Raw genomic sequence first — 17346 nt, forward strand, 5'->3', positions numbered from 1 at the left:
TTTGGCTCCTAAATTACTACATTGTTGATCTCCGTTCACAGTATACAGCTCAAAGCTGTCACCTGAGTCTAACTCAACAACTATGAATCTAAAAGCATTGCAAACAGGATAAAAAAATGCGTTAGTACAGGGAGAAAAGCTAGAAGAAGCTTCAGCTAACTTGTGATTTAACCAAAACTATCATCTCCTGATCACCCTCAAACTGAAAATAACCTAAAGTAACCAAAACTAACCCCATAGAAAAACTATTATACAACCTTTTTTATAGAAAAACTAAAGGAAGGAAAAAGGAAGTGAAAGAAAAACCCAGCTCCTCTTCGAGTGACTGCACACCAGCTTTAACAAAGGATTTTGTCCGCGCCCCTCAATCAACCCCTTTTGTAGCATCAATCCTTTGTAGGCAGCCTCTGATCCGTTGAATCGAGCCTCTTAGTGCATTTTCTCGAAGGAACCATGGAACTCTCCTTGCCTTTCTCTCAATCCTCTTGAACCCTAATTCGAGGGTTTTCAATTTGGGGTTAAATTCTCAGTTAGGAAAAGAAATATGTGTTTCACAGTTAACTACATCGAACTCGAACCGGTACTGAACTAATGTAAAGTTCAATTTTCAAAGAAGTTTAGTTTTTTTAGATATATTATAGTACGGTTAATTGTAGTTACAGTATAGTTCATTGAAGTATGCCCAGCCCTAATCCCAATCCACTCCATGGAGCTTTGGGAGCAGGAGCTTTTGAAAAGCTTCCAAATATGTGGATCAAAAAAATGGAACCTAACCCTAAAATTTTTTTTGGAGCTGTGGGAGCATGAACTTAATTTTTGGAGTATATTTTTCTTCATAGAGCTTGGCCGATTGAGTTTCAGATCCGTCAACGAGGAAAATCCAGCTTCACATTTCTCACCTGAAATGGTGGGTGGTTCGTATTGTCGCCACCGGAGCTAGATGCTTGGCCATTTTGATGGAGGTTTCTTCCAGCACTCCCGATTCTGCTTTAGCAAGACATCCACCGTATTTTCTGATCTCGGAGTGTGTTCTATTTGCTTCTCTATTCTCTGCCATGTTCGCCGCACTAGAGCCCCAATGTAACAGTAATAGCATTCAGGAAACACACACAAAATATGAATGGTAGAATGTTTTCTTATGTTTTATTCCTGATATATATTGATTTTTCTTTTAATAAATTCTTTTATTTTATTTGTGTCACCTAAACCTTCACTGTTGGAAGTATTATCTAAAGTAATTTAAAAAAATTAAAAGAGTTAATTTTTATAAAGGAAAAAATTCGATAATTTAATACGGTAAAAAAATGTAAACTTGATAAAAAAAATATATTTTATATTAAAACCACGGAGTGAGTGAGAGTGTAAGGAAAGAAACAGAGTGTAAGGTAGGGAAAAGGGGTAGCCATGCCCAACCAGCATAGCAGAGTCAATCGTTGTGATCTGATTTGAAGCCTTTGAATTGAAATTGAATGAACGGTGGAATTGAAGTGAAGAATCTTTCTGCATTTTGGAAGTGAAGAAGAAGAAGAAGAAGAAGAGATGAGTCAGGGTCAAGGTCAGGGCCAGGGAGGAGGATCACATTCCCTTGCGTTTCGTGTGATGCGTCTCTGCCGCCCTTCCTTCAACGTCGACCCTCCCCTCCGCCTCGACCTCACCGACATCTTCGTCGGCGAGGACCTTTTCGACGATCCTTCCGCCGCCCCCGCCCCCTCTCTTTACGCCGGCGCCAACGACAACTCCGATCCCAACTACCGCGACCGCTTCCTCCTCCACCACTTCTCAGACGCCATGGGCCTCTCTGGCCTCCTCGTTCTGCCTCAGTCATTCGGGTACTCTCTCTCCTTCTTTCTCTCTCTCTCTCTCTCTACGTCTTCAATTCAACTCGATCCAGTCATTATTGCTCACTCATACTCCCCCCATTTGTAGAGCTATTTATTTGGGAGAGACTTTCTGCAGCTATATAAGTATTAACAACAGCTCCAATTTTGAAGTCAGAGAAGTCATTATCAAGGTCCTCTTTCTAAATCTTCAATTCTTCTACTCCACTGCTATTCATGAATCAATTTTGTCACTCCCTGAGCTTACTGGAACTCCCTTGACACAAGTTTTAATGTTTGTTATATTGCAATATGTTACCACCGTAGGAGGTTAATTAAAGCGTTCTAAGGAATGTGGAAAGGAGATGGAATGTTCGTGTGATGCTTGAGAATCTCTCCATGTGTTGTTTAGCTCTCTTTCTCTAGTTCCAAGCCCCAGTTACTCTGTTTGATTAGCTGATATTATATAAATGAACTCTCTAACGATAACAGCTAAAAAACTCTCAGTCCTTCATAGATATCACTATGGGAAGACTTTGTAATACATGTCTTCTTTTACTTTCTCATTCTGGAATGATCTTTCACTTGTACATTCTCTGCTGATTATACCCTCCCATGGAATGCTTTAGCACAAGGCTGAAGGACATTGAGTGGGGTATTCGTTAGTTTAAAAACAGGTAACCTTTTAGAGAGAGAAGGAAGGGGAGGAGGGTGCCGGGGGGATGTATTAAAATTCTTTCTCCCTCTGATTCTGTTTTCTCTGCTCTTTTGTTGGATTTCCTTCATGCACTTGTAGACAGTGCAGGAATTAAATAAAATAAAATTCCTGAGCTCCCATAATTTCCATTCCTAGCTAGAAATATTTTCTCTGCTTCGTCACTATGCCATTGATATAACAATCATTCCAAGCTGATAGGCATTTATATGCATATGAGAGATTGATTTGCAGCAGAGTTTTATGTGTTAATTTCTGGGTATCATATCCACATCTTTTTTATGTTTAATTTTATCTATGTTGCATGGATGGATTCGAAGAAGATTCTCTTACAGGCGTTGTAGTTGAATTTGAGCACAAAAATGTAAATGTATTCATAATAGTTATAGTGCTGAATTTGTTTTTTAATCCTTTGAGAAATTAATTTAATTAGTTATTCAAAACTTTGTAACTGACAGGCTGAAATTCAAACAGAAAGACAGAGAATACTTCTTTTAGACACATCAAAATCACCAGTTGAATCTATCCGTGCTGGTGGGCGTTATGATTTTATTGTAGAACATGATGTGAAAGAGCTTGGGCCTCACACGTAAGTTGTGACCCTCTATGTGCTTGTTTCAGTATGTTCATGCTTCCATGCAGTTTTATTTGGATTTACTAAGTTTCTTTTTTGTCTCATTTTTAATTTCTTACAATTTTGTGTGCAAATGCCCTTAGGCTTGTCTGCACTGCATTGTATAATGATGGTGATGGTGAGCGTAAATATCTTCCCCAATTTTTCAAGTTCATTGTTGCTAATCCACTTTCCGTTAGAACAAAGGTATTATTCTCTTTGACAATGATATTTGTTGAATTTGAAGTAAATTATGTTCTCCAATAAAACAATTATCGAGTACCTGGTTTACTAATGCTCACTATATGATCTTTCAATATTGGTATGACTTACATGTGTGTTGAAAACTTTTTTGCAGGTCCGTGTTATCAAGGTATGTCAATGATTTGTATATACTATTCAAGTGTAAGTAGATACTGTTTTCCTGGATAAGCATGCTGTCAATGCAGTGAAATGATCTAATCATGTTCATTGTGTAGTATATTTTTGTTAATGTTCAAAATTTTCGGATTACACCATTTAAAATATTGGGATTAGTATTATTTATTTGTCTATCGAAGGAAAGCATGATGAAACTTCTCTTTCTACAACTCGTTAGTATTAAAACAAACAATAAAATCCTTAATAGCATTGTAGATGCAGTTCCCTTGCCGATAAAAAAAAAAAAAAATAGATGCAGTTTCCTTTTTAATTTTGGGTTTGTTTCAAGTACATTGTCATCCAATATACTTGATATCAGTTAGAAATTAAGAATCAATTAAAAGAAAATAGGCAATAAGGAATGAGTATAATCTGGATGTTCGTTTCATTTCATTTTTGTACTCTTTTAAACAATCAATTTCTGAAGTCAATTGCTTGTCCTATTTACATTTTTTTAGATGCTATCAGCAATGAATCTATAGCCAATCATAAAACAACATGAACTTACTATCTAAAGTCCTATCCATTTATAATATATCCTTTACATTTTAGAAAAACCATTGGTAAATCATTACTACATACTTGTTATAGGAAAAGAAGAAACATTGAGCTGAAACCTTGTGTTTGAAACATGTACTTTGTTTATATTGAGAAAAAAGAATCAACACTATAAGTAGAGATTTGATATCCTCTGATAATAAAGATATGCTACGAGACTAAATGAAAACATTCCTAATAATACATATATAATCTAGATATTCTTAATTATATAGGATCTACTCCTTATTTCTATAATTATAACGATACTCTTGGTTATTACAAAAAGTTATTGTCTCTCTTTGTAAGGTGGAGAAGGAATCTAGTAATCCTATAGCACTCTTTCGTGAAGAGCAATGATGAAGAAAAGCCTACAAACCTTAAAATCTAATTATTTTTGCTTTTTGTGATTTTTTATTTATTGATACATGATTGATCTTGTGTTACGAATTTTTTTATTATTTTATATGAAAAAATCCACACATAATTTGATTATTTGATCACTCAAGTTAAGTTTTTAACTTACAAAATTTCTTGAACATAATTTATGTGTTCATTTGTTGAAAGCCTTAAGGCTGTCAAGGTTCTAGTCCTCAATATTGGATTGATGTCTAATCATCCCTACTCTTTTTAAGCAAATCTTCATAATCAATAAAAATATCATCCATCAGGATGATTGGTTTTGTTTTTATTTTTTCATTTTCAATTGATGTAATTTTACTAACAATTACACAAAAAAAAAAAAAAAAAAACCAACTACGTTTTGTTTTACAGTGTGAAAAAATTGTGAAGGAGATTGTAGAATCTACATTCTGTTGTTTTCATTTCATTTCCTTCACAGATTGCTGAAAAAATAGTAAATAAAATGAAAAACAAAAAAGAAAAAAGTGACATTTTTAAAGTTATCAATGAACAAACAGTAATAAAAAATGAGAATGGAAACTAACCAACCACCTTCTAAGTTCTTCAATCTTTATGCTTGAAGAAATTGTCTTATGCTCTAATTCAATGTTGTGCGTCAATCTTAATCTGTTTCAGGAAACTACCTTTCTGGAAGCTTGTATTGAAAACCATACAAAATCAAACCTTTTCATGGACCAAGTTGATTTTGAACCTGCTCAGCATTATAGCGCAACAGTTCTTAAAGGTGATGGGCACCATTCTGAGAAAGATAGTCCTACAAGGTTAGTGCCGTAGCATTTCTTTAGGGGTGAAATGCCAAACTAATGCATTTTATTATTGCTATTGATTATAAACCAAATTAAATTTTCAGGGAGACATTTAAGCCACCAATACTGATTAGATCTGGTGGAGGAATTTACAACTATCTCTATCAACTGACAACACCATCAGATGGTTTGGCTCAAACAAAAGCTGAAGGAAGTAACGTTCTTGGTAAACTCCAGATAACATGGCGAACAAATTTGGGTGAACCTGGTCGCCTGCAAACCCAACAAATATTGGGGACTGTAAGTGTTGTTTGTTCAATAATGATTACTGTTGGGAGTCTCACATTAATTAGTGATAAGACTAATTTAAAGTATATAAGTAGATACAAACTTCACCTTATAAGTCAGTTTTGTGGGTTTAAAGTCCATTTCTTAAATTGATAACAGAGCAAGTTAGAGCTTATCCTAGTAAGATTTGTGGTTGTTAAACATATTATTCTACCTGTTATCGGATTACCTATTAATATCAAGTCTCATGCTCAAGATGTATATATATATTGGCATGAGGGGGTGCGTTAAAAATCTCACATCAACTAGAGATAAGGTCAATTTAGAGTACATAAGTGAGTACAAACTTCACGTTACAAGTTGGTTTTGTGGGATTGAATTAGACTTAAAATTCACTTCTTAACAATTAGTTAATAAATGAAGTACCTATCTGGTTTGTTGTATGTTAAATTTCACTTAACATGACAAAGTTGATGACCGAACCACTTTGTTATAACATGCATACGAATCTAGCATGACATGTTTACTTTATCCCTCTCACTTTTCAAAAATAATAATTGATGATAACATTATAGTCTTCAAATACGGCTAGATAGTGTTCAAATACTGTTGGATGCATGGTAAATTGTTAAATTAGTAATTTTAATGCTTTAAAATTATGATCATTTAGTTTTCTGAATAAATTATGCTTCTGCTTCATTTTTCTGAATTATGCTTTCAAATTTAATATTCATGTTTAATGCTTTTCCTTCAGTTTTCTGAATTATGGTAATTTAATTTTCTCATACACCGATATTTTTGTCTGGAAAATTTTCTTTGCAGCCAGCAACAAAGAAGGAAATTGAGTTGCAGGTTGTAGAGGTTCCATCTATAATTAACCTTCAAGAACCGTTTAGGGTAATTCTTTTTATCTTATGCAGATCTCATGCTCATTATAAACTTGAAGCTGCATTTTTAATAGCCTAGGTTTCTTCTGGGCTATGGGTCATTTAAACCCTATGTAGCAGGCTAGCAGTTGGTGGTGGTCTATATACTAAGGGAATAGGATAGCTATTTCTAATTCCGTTGTACTTTTAATCGTTGAGTTTATTGTTCTAGAAGGGACAAACAAAAATTTGGAAGCTAAAGTTTTGTGTGTTGTTTGCAGATAAAGCTGAATCTTACAAATCAGACTGATAAAGAGCTGGGTCCATTTGAAGTAAACTTATCTCAAAATGGTTCGTATGGGGAGAGAGTAGTTACGATTAGTGGCCTTCAATCAATGGTAATACCTTTATCTGGATGTTCTGTGTTAGATTGTCAGCCTTTATTTTTCCCTGGTACATGGTGCCCCTTTATAAAAATTTATGATTTGGAGTATGATATTGTCATTGTGCACAATTCTAGTGCTTGAACTTTTCTTGCCGTTAACTGACCTAAGATGTTGGAAACCATGTACAGGTTTTATCTCAGATTCAGGCTTTAGGATCAACAGATTTCCACCTGGTATGACTTTAAGAATTCTTGTGTAGTATTTTTGGTAGTGGAGTCGAAATTTTGGAATCATTTACTTGACGAAATTTAGTCAGCTCCCATCTTACTTAATAAAGTCATTCATTTATAATCATCAGTTTTCTTCACATGTGATAAATAATGTTTTAAATGTAATACAATATATTTAAAGAGTAGTAATAAAAAAGTAGTGGTGAACGATACTATGAAGAAGAAAAGTAAAGTTTTAAATTAAAATTAAGTGCATGGCATGGATTAATCTCACTACTTTTTACAAATATGCAGAATCTCATAGCTACTAAACCTGGAATTCAGAGAATATCGGGAATTACTGTTTTTGATACTAGGGAGATGAAATCTTATGAACCACTTCCTGATTTAGAGGTTAGTTCAAGCTGTATGATTTGCTTCTGTTTCATGGGAAGCTACATGTTCCTTGTATCAAATTTCTATATCACACTTGAAGTGTTCTTTGCCCTTCACACCCCAAAAGTTAGTGCAACATTCTGACTTGTTTAGTTAATGCAGATTTTTGTGGACACGGATTAAATTGTGGCTATTCCAGTTTGGTCAGAAGTGGTTAACAGTAACTTTGGTCCGAGTAATGCGCCTAATATCAGACCTACCAAGTTCCCAATTGGCGATTCTCTTCCAGTTAGGGCCAATGAATCCTTCATGATCATCAAAGCTTTATTGGACTAATTACAAGGTGCTGTAACTAAATTGGAGTAGTGAGTGGTTGATTATTTGATGAGAGAATCACCAAGTCCGTATTTTTATTGGTTCAAGAGGCTCGGTTATTTTGATTATTATTGAAAACCAATCCATTGTTACGATGCAGTTATCCAACATCATTTCCTGTAGATGGTCTACTTTGCAGTTTTATACTAATGTATCTTAAGTACTGTGAATTATGCTAATTATTAAAAGACTAAAATTTATTATGGAACTGCATTACTCTTTTTTGCAAAGCTGAAGGGTGGATAACTGTATAATGCCTAGATAAAAATATACTATTGTCCTTTTGTACGTTGATTAAGATAAAGCACACAAAGCAATTTATCATTTAGTTCTATGATGACATAATTTTAATTGACTAAATACTATAGTGGACACTTATTATTCATTATTATTGCATTCACTTTTTACCCTTGAAAAAACTAATACATATTTTTATTTATATTTTTAATTCATAAATACGAGTCAAATTAGAAATTGTAGGAACGAATATATAATATAACATATATGTGGTCACTTTTCTTTTCTTTTCTTTTTTTTTTAAAAAAAAAAGTTGCTTTTGGTATATGATGAATAACTTAAAATTGAACAAGATATAGCATGGAATTTTGAGTAATTTGTATAGGACTTTAAATTCAAATTTCATTGCAACCATTCTATATAAAACAACGTATTTACTTTTTCTGAGTTATATAGACCAATATTATATATATTTTAACTATGGTTCCTTGTGAATTCTTTTCGACACATGAACTATATAAAGATAACAAATTACTTAATGAGACAAAATTCGAAATTACTTGTTTTCAACTTTCAATAATACAAGTTACAAAGAATACAAAAGAAGGTTTAATATATTAATTTTTGTTGGATTGTTATTAGTTTCATTTCATTTTATTAATTAGATTTTTTACTATATGGTAACAAGGCGACCTTTTGGTTAAATTGACCATGAATCGTGAGTTCCAAAATGAGAAATACGGTAACATTCTTTAGCAGAATATATATTAATGACTAATTTTTAAAATGTAAATAATTCTATTATTCTAATTTCTAAAAAAAATATTTTAGTTTGACAACGATATTGTTTGATTGTGATTGGAAAAGTGAGGGATTTAGTGTTTGCATTGTGTGATGAGTGTATTGGTATGGTTTTGTAGTGAAGTGACTGTCAATTTCATAATTTCATTATTCTGTTTTTGTTGAGGTCAATAGTGCCATCCTTTTGAAATTTTGTAGATAAATCTTTTTTCAAAAGTTGTGTTTATTTTTAAGGGTATATTTGAGGAAGAGTGATAGAGTAGATTTTAAAATATTGGAAGGTAAAATTTGTGTTGTTTATTTTAATGGATTTGAAGATGAAAATAAAAATATTTGAAGATAAAGATTGTAAAAATTTGTAAAAAATACGGTGATAAAAGAAATATATTTTAATGTATTATAATATAAAATTATTATTTTGTCTTTATTATTATTTCAAAAGTGACATTAATATCTTATTGAAAGAGTAATCTATGATTAAAACTAACACACCTCTCATTTTTTAAAAAGATATATAGACATTAAAAGTAAACAATATGATCATTCGCTTATCCAAATGAACACAGCAAAACAGATTCTTAAGAGAGAAATAATAATAATAATAATAATAAAAATCACATCCATAAAATCGTAATAATTTAGAAAAATAAAGATAACTTCAAACAAATATTGTACTTCTCGTATGTCTGGGTGTTACATAATCAAATCACTTTCGTTGCTCTTGAAGGAAATTTAATACAAGAGATGTTTCTTTTAAAAATAGTCAAATTAAAAGATTTTTAGAAAGTGAGATAAAATTGAGAATAACCTTATATTATCATCTTTTTAATGCTCAGGTCATCATGGTTTACTAAATAATTTATAATTTAATTTAAAAAAATAACTTTTTTATAATTGTTTGAAAAAAATATTTAACTTAATATAACTTACTCAAATTTTTATATTATCAGTTCATAGAAATTAAAATTAAAAAACTCTTGCATATAAGCATGAGTTGTAGTTGAGAATGACATTATTGTAATAACACAAACGAAAATTATAAATCATAAGGAATTACTTTTAAGGAGATTTCCTCAAGTCAAATTATAAATTGTTAGTTTAAGCCTAACTCAACCCCTCAAAACCAGCTTGTAGGGTAAGGTTTGCACTCACTTATATACACTTAGATGACTTTATCTCTAGTCGATATGGGACTTCCAACATAAATTACCAATTTTGCAACAGAAAGAGGACAAACTTTACATACCAATAAGGAATTGTGCAAATAATTTACCAGCAGTTGTTGGATACATTAAGATAAAGAGAGAAGGATAAATATATAGAAAGGAGAGTAATATGTTATTGTAACACATAAAACGTTAAGAAATTAAATTAACTTAATTTTACAAAATTCGTTGGAAAAATAAAATTTGTATTTATTTGGTTTTATCTTATTGACGTGTAACTTCTGATACATTTTTTTATACTAAAATATATATATCTTGAACATAAGATTAAACATTAATGAGTAATTTAATAAGAATCCATAATGAATAAAACGATAGATTTAAAAGACAACAAACTTCACTATAATATATAGATTCTAATTTGTAACTTTAGTATCATGTAAGATAAAAGGAAAAATATACATACATACATAGAAAGAAGAATAATATTATGTAATAGATATAACAAACTACATATCTTTATATACTAACAAGGTGTTACATTTTCTTAGTAATATCTAAATTTGCACATGTAGAGAAATTCGGAAAAAGATTTACTAATGAAGTGAAAATTGTTCTATCTTTCATGTCACATATAACAAATCAAAAATGCCTTCAAGTTCTTTGAGGACCTAATTAGCTAGGTGTGATCCCGCCATTGTTCAATTAATTTTTAGATCCAATCAAATCTACTAATTAACTTGAATAGTTTAAGTATTTGTCTCGTATATAACCAAAACTAAATGTATATCAATTATTAATGAATTGGAAAAAAAATACGTATTTCTTGAACAAGATTAGTAAACTTATTTCGGGTGTAGGGTCAAACGTCCTCTTTAAAAAACATTCCTGATTGTGCGTTCCAATGTTATCATCTCCATGCTAAAGTAATATGTTCACCAACCTATCAAGTGATACTAGCTAAATGTGCTCCAATGCCAAAGTCAACTCAGGTTTGATTGGTTAAAGTAGTTAATGCTACAATAAATGAGTAATAAAAGCTCCAACAATCATACATTTCATCTATATTTATAGTTTTATCTATAAGCTTTTGATGAGGGTCGGCCAAATTACAACCAAATTCTCTTTAAAGCTTATTATTGATATATATATATATATATATATGTGTGTGTGTGTGTTAATTAGATGTTTTTCTGATTCTACTTCGATTAATATTCTCCATGCTGGAGTGATTAAGTATGTATCATGGTCAGTATGTAACGATCAATACATATAGTACATAGGTTCGCCAAGCCTTAAGTGTGGGTGAAGACCAAATGCGAAAACGGTTTGTTGACGCTTCGTTCTACCTTTAAAAATATAATCGTTGGTGATAAGTGGGTGTGTCACCTTGTGAACCATGTTGACGTCTCGTAAATTGAATTATCAACATTGACATCGAATATGTAACGTCGTGTTCCATCAGCCACTGAATAGTGCTAGACTTTATGCTTGTAGTGGTGCCACATGGACTTTTGACAAAGACCAACTCGATCAAAATTTGATTAAGACTCACTCGTTAAATATTAACGATGTCTGAATCTGTCAATTTTGATTGAATGTGACTTTGCCAAATTCCAACCAACTCAACCAAATTTAGTTCAAACAATGTATCCGAATTTCAGTTAACCCAACTTGGTAGAATTTTGGGTCAAGAAAGACTAATTGACCTTTTATAAGGGATAACTTAGGCTTACCTTCAATTAGGAATCTTAGTCATATCTTGATTTTAGATTTTAAAATAAAAAATAATATAATTTAAATCAATCCAAATAAAATTAAATTTATTAAATTTTAGATTTTTTAAATCTAAACAATTATTCAATTCAAATCCAAATAGATTGAATTTAAAATTTAAAAATATGAATTTGAATTTAAAATAAATCTATTTAAATGGAGGAAATGTAATAGATTTGAATTATTATGGATTGGATGTTTTATTTTACAAGTGAAACCCTCTTCTTTCAAAGTAACATATGGTGTCATTGTACTGATGGAAAATGCTTGAAGCCCCAGAGCCTAACCAAAGTGATCAATTTAATTGATAAATATGTCTTAAGCTTACTTTTTTTTTTTTAATTCATTCTTGTTAATATTTCTGTATACAGTTTTTAAATATTTGTCTTGTCAATACAACTTTTTAGTGCTTTTAATTAATGTTAGATAAAAGCTGAATTTGAGGAGGCTGAATTGAATTATGAAATTTTTTTGATAAATGAATGATGATTTTCTTTTCTAAATTAGATTTTTTAGAAGAAAACAAATCTTAATAAATAGTGTATTGTTGCAAAAGTGTCTGCGATAGAAGGCAAAGTTTAATTTGGCTTCTGAAAATGGAAAGAAAATTTGACATGAAAGTTTGAATAAAATGATAAAGGTAACAAAGACTAGTGCCAAATTTGCTTTAAAGTTATCGAGTAGTGCAAAATAGACTTTAGGTAGGGTTTTTTTTTTTTTTTTCTGAATAATTTGTTAAGAAAATGATGATGGGATGAAAACCAAAATGACTATGGTATTTTCATCTTGTTAGGGAATTTCAACACTATCATAATTTATTTTTTATGAGATTTTTGTGGAAAGTTTATCTACAAATTCAACAATTATAAGTTTTTAATCAAATTGAAATAAAGAGATTAACGCGATTTTTTATTTTAAATCTTAAGAAATTAAGTTTTTTTTGTATGTTATTTAACATTTTTATATTATTGAATATTAGATCTTGATTTACTTTTAAATTTCTTTAATAGTTTTCATTTTAAATCAATAGTAGTTGTTGATATTTTATTTATTAAGAAAATTGAATTTATTATCTCTTACATTCTCTTTTCAACTTTTACCATTAAGTTAATTTTATATCTCTATATAAAATTTCTTAGTGGTTAATCGTTGAATTCACTGTAAGTTTGTTCTCAACTCTTAATGTATGCGAAGGGTTTCAAAGTTTAACTTTAATATATTTGGTTACTCATCTTATTTAAAATCTGATTTGTTATTTGTTGATATTCAAAAAAATATAAAGATAATTTTTTTTATATTTGTGTAGGTATATATTTTCATATTTTATTATTTAAAAAATTTAAATAAAAGTATTTAAAAACAAATCGTTAAAATATAAAGATAGAATAAAACATGTAAAAACCTATAAAATAGAGTATTAGAATAGATACGTGTATTAGAATAATGAGATCGATTATTTTATTTTAAAATAATCTTATAATATAAATAGAATTTTATAATCATGTGTCATTACTTTAAGAACACTTTATCTCTCTAAAAATTGTTTCTCTTCGTTTCTCTCACTTCTCTCTACAAATTCTAACATTTGGATCATTTATTTGACGGTCAGGAGATGTCTAGACGATCACAGCGTCAAGGCCTACATGTCTATCCGATCAGATTTTTTATAAGAGCAAGTAAGTTTCGTTTCCTTTTCTTAAATTTTTCCTCAAATCTGTGAGCATGTAAAGAGAATCCGTTTTTTTGCATGTGAAGAGAGTTCTTCTTTCTTGATTCTTAGTTCAATTTAGGTTTTAAGGTTGAAATCTCCTCACCAATCGATGAATTGTAGGTTTTCTAAACATTCCTTTCGGTGCAAGTCTCGGTTAGGGTAATTCTTGAACTGTATAAAATTATAGAGGTAAGGGAAGCTGGATTCTTTCTTTATTTAGTGAATGATTTCGTGCATGTGTGAAGAGTATGCTAGTATTAGATGCATTGAGTTGAAACTTTGTTTTTGAATGGTAGAATTAATGTGTGCAATGTGGTTGTTTTAAGTGTTCATGAATGAACTTCAAATACGAACTATATTGTATGATTTTTGAATTGTTTTGAATGTATAGAATGTGGTATTTTTTGGTTAAGTAGTGGCTGACTGAGAATAGATGCAAATGGTCTTGGTTTAGGGTTCTTTTAGAGGAAGTGGGATGGTGAAAAATTGATTTAGAGATTAGATATTGATTTGGTCTATTGGGACAGCTTGAGTAAGTCAAATGTGACTTGTTTGAGTCCCCAAATTGCTTAAAAATATGTCAAAAATAGTAGAATGAGATTTGGGTCCCTAGGTTAAGAAATTTGGTGTTTTGAAGGGGGAATTGGTTAGTAATCACTTTAGAATGAGGCTAGAAAGGTTTAAACACTCTTGTTCAAGTCTAATTAGGTGCATAACACAATTTAGGAGGGTTAAAAGTTGGGAAAAATAATTGGAATTGGTAAATTTGGTGTAGGTTGCATAATTTTGCAGATTTGATGCTACAGATTATGCAGACTCGCTAAGCGAGTGGATTTGCTCAGTGAGTGGTTGTAGAGGTTGGTCATCTGTATGAGGATTTTCGCTCATCGAGAGGGTGTGCTAAGTGAGTGGTTGGGGGCCTGGGAACAATGTCAATTTTATTCGGATAGCGAATAGGTGCTCTGAGCGAGTGAGTTGAGGGTTTGGTCCACTATCTAGAGGGTGTCGCTTAGCCATATATGTCTGAGAAACCTCTGTGAGTTTCTTGTTGTGCGAGAAACCTCTAGATTCACTCAACAAGAGCGACTAGTGCAAGTTTTAGTTTACTCTTTTCTTAATTATTCTTGCTTGATTTGAATGATATGGTGACTTATTTTGGATTATTTATGCATGTGTATTGAGTTATATAAGTATCAAAGATTTGAGTTGTGATTTAAATGAGAATAAAGTATGATCTCAAAGTGGTGTGGTAAGTTTCAATGTAAAATCTCTTAGTGACATTCAAGTATATTTATAATGAATGCAAGAACTCAGTCTTGGGGGTTATCCTGAAACTCCAATGGTCTTTCATTCTCAAGTAGAGAGGATTGAACCATGTCGTGAGGAGTAGCAGGAGGTCTTAGTCTTAGGGGCTTCCACTATGCCTCAAGATTCGGAACAGACTAACCATGTGAGTGTGGTAGGGTGAAACCCGTTGGCAATGGCTTTGCAAAGCAGTAGATGCTACCACAAGTGCACAACCCGCAATGGCTCGACAATCATTCTAAACCTGGACAATCAAGTCTAGATCATAACATGTTAAGATGTTTGAACTAGTTTATCTTGTATGAATACTTATGTGTATGTTGTATGTTATATTAATGCATGAATTCTTTTATATCTAGCTTACCCTTCTACTTGTGATTGTGATTTGTATGTGTAATGTTTTTCTTTTACAATGATCATCATGTGGGTGTGAGTAAAGGGAGAAGATGTTTCTCTAAAGCAGGCTTTGAACGGAGGTGATGTAACAACATATACTAGTTATATTAACATTGTATATAATTTTGTATTAGACTAGTTGTTTATAAAGTTTAAATTTTATGATTTTTTTGAATGACTGTAAGATTATATTTTATATTTTAACCTTTAAGTATTCTATCTTATCATACATGTGATAACTCTTTTATACAATTATTATTTTTACTTATTTTTTTTAGTATTCATAAAAAAAACTGTAAATATCCATGCATACAAATTTTTTATCATATATAATCAATGCTATGTAAATTTTAAAATTTATTAATTATTTTTTCACAACGTCTTTAAAACAATAACATCAATAACATGTACATTTACGTATTAAATAAGGCTATTTTAAAGTTTAACACAATAACAATCTATACTTATTAAATATAATCTTAAATTACATGTACAACATCAATAATTTTATAATGTGAAGGAGTAAGTATTTAGTCGATTAATCCAATCATTAATCATTCATCTCAAATTATTAAGCCTCTCTGTGTTATAATCAATTCCAATTAACAAAAAAGTTAGTAATTATAAATGTAATGGAACTAGGTAAGTGGTTGATTGTTGGGTGTTGCAGCAACAAAATCATGGGATCAATTTTCAGTTATTCATACATAGTATTTTACAAAAACAACATAGAAAAAAATGAAAAGGTGGTGGCTCTGTTCTATCATGAATGATAAATCTTAATTACTGGCAGAGAAAGAAAGGATGGTAGATCTGAATGTAGTTGCAACTGCAGCTATGCATTTATGAACAATTAATTTATTACAATATAAAGCCCTTTTTGTGGTCCCTTACAAAATGAAAAACTTACACATTTATTACTCTTTTAAAACAATATCAATACTAACTTCATTTTTAGTGTAACCCCAGAATTGTAAATAATAAGGTTTCTTTCATTTTCCATCACTAATTTATATTTATTACTTTTGTACACTTTTATTTAATTATTTTTTTTATCAAAATTCTGTTGCAGATTTTTGTTTTATTTAATATATGTTTAGTCTTTTTCCTCTTACCTTTTTAGGTAGGAATTTTTAAATATTTACTTGAATTGGTACATCTTTAGGTTCAATGCGTCCCCAAAACTCAATAGTATAAATAAACTATACTAAAATCTAAGAAAGTAACAAGTAAGAGTATTTAAAGAAATTGTTGTGATTCTCACTAAAAAGAAAAAGTGACAAGATTTTTAAAATATTTATTACAAAAAGTTAGCAAATTTATCACACATGATTAATTCGTTTGGAGTTAATTGAAAGTAGAAAAAAGTTTTATGCTGTTAATACATAAAATTATTTTGTCATTTGAAAACCGTCGAATTTTATTCAAAACTTAAAATCAACACTATATAACTATTATGAGTACGTATGAGTTAATTTTTTCGTAAACACTTTTTAAAATAAGAAAATATGAAAAATATTAATGAGTTTTTATAAATTAATAGTAATTTACATATAAGCAAAAAACTAAAATTAAAGCTAAATGAGAGAGATTGTATAAATTAATTTATACATAAATTAAACTTATTTTGGTAGAGAATTGATTTCTTTTTATCTTTTTTCTTATGATGGAAAATTGAAGTATGATAAAAGAAAAAATCCATTACATAAACTTAAATTGATTGAGCCCTAAGAATGACAAAAATTCTTATATTCATTCACTTTTAGTTTATTTATAAAAAGGGAATGAGATGGGAAAAACAAATATTGTCTCATTTGGTGAAGGATAAATATAAATAATAGTATAAAGTATTTTCTTCTTACCATTTTGACTTTCTTTTATTTTTTTTCATTTTCCTCTAAAATGTAAGGTTTTTTTTTTATTATTTTCAATTCTCTCTTTTCTTTTCTCATACGACTTTAACATATTTATTGTCACAATATGATTAGAAAATTGGACATTTAAATAAAATAGAAAGATGGATTATACTTAATTCTAAAGCTTCTGTCCTTCATTATATATAGTTGACATTATTAAATGAATGATGAAGAAAAAATGATTTAAAAATGGCTGAAAAAGATGCTATGAACTATAGTATGGTATTACTCTATTGTGAATATTCTT

At 30.3% G+C, this 17346-nt stretch overlaps 1 protein-coding gene and 1 long non-coding RNA gene across 2 annotated transcripts; one reads left to right on the forward strand and one right to left on the reverse strand.

The window, feature by feature from the left end:
* Positions 1-51: 51 nt before the first annotated feature.
* On the reverse strand, positions 52-1155 carry LOC111242067. The gene is made up of 2 exons (XR_002668684.1): positions 900-1155; positions 52-492 (listed from the first exon to the last, which is right to left on the reverse strand). It is a non-coding gene; the product is annotated as an uncharacterized LOC111242067 (long non-coding RNA).
* A 189-nt stretch (positions 1156-1344) lies between these two features.
* LOC106765407 (trafficking protein particle complex subunit 13) lies at positions 1345-8007 on the forward strand. The gene is made up of 12 exons (XM_014650016.2): positions 1345-1829; positions 1927-2011; positions 2991-3121; positions 3250-3352; positions 3504-3518; positions 5141-5286; positions 5376-5571; positions 6382-6456; positions 6707-6823; positions 7000-7044; positions 7336-7434; positions 7579-8007. Exons 1-12 carry the CDS (start codon positions 1540-1542, stop codon positions 7597-7599), a joined length of 1323 nt encoding a protein of 440 aa, XP_014505502.1. The 5' UTR covers positions 1345-1539; the 3' UTR covers positions 7600-8007.
* Positions 8008-17346: the final 9339 nt, after the last annotated feature.

The sequence above is a fragment of the Vigna radiata genome, chromosome 7, assembly GCF_000741045.1.
Source record: "Vigna radiata var. radiata cultivar VC1973A chromosome 7, Vradiata_ver6, whole genome shotgun sequence".
Lineage (NCBI taxonomy): Eukaryota > Viridiplantae > Streptophyta > Magnoliopsida > Fabales > Fabaceae > Vigna > Vigna radiata.

What these genes read in the sequence shown, in the direction of transcription:
- LOC106765407 (XM_014650016.2), top strand. Translation starts at nt 1,540, where the DNA reads ATGAGTCAGGGTCAAGGTCAGGGCCAGGGAGGAGGATCACATTCCCTT. An exon ending in ACCTTCAAGAACCGTTTAGG is followed by an intron (nt 6,457 to 6,706) that starts GTAATTCTTTTT and finishes TGTTGTTTGCAG; the next exon opens with ATAAAGCTGAATCTTACAAA. An exon ending in TTAGTGGCCTTCAATCAATG is followed by an intron (nt 6,824 to 6,999) that starts GTAATACCTTTA and finishes AACCATGTACAG; the next exon opens with GTTTTATCTCAGATTCAGGC.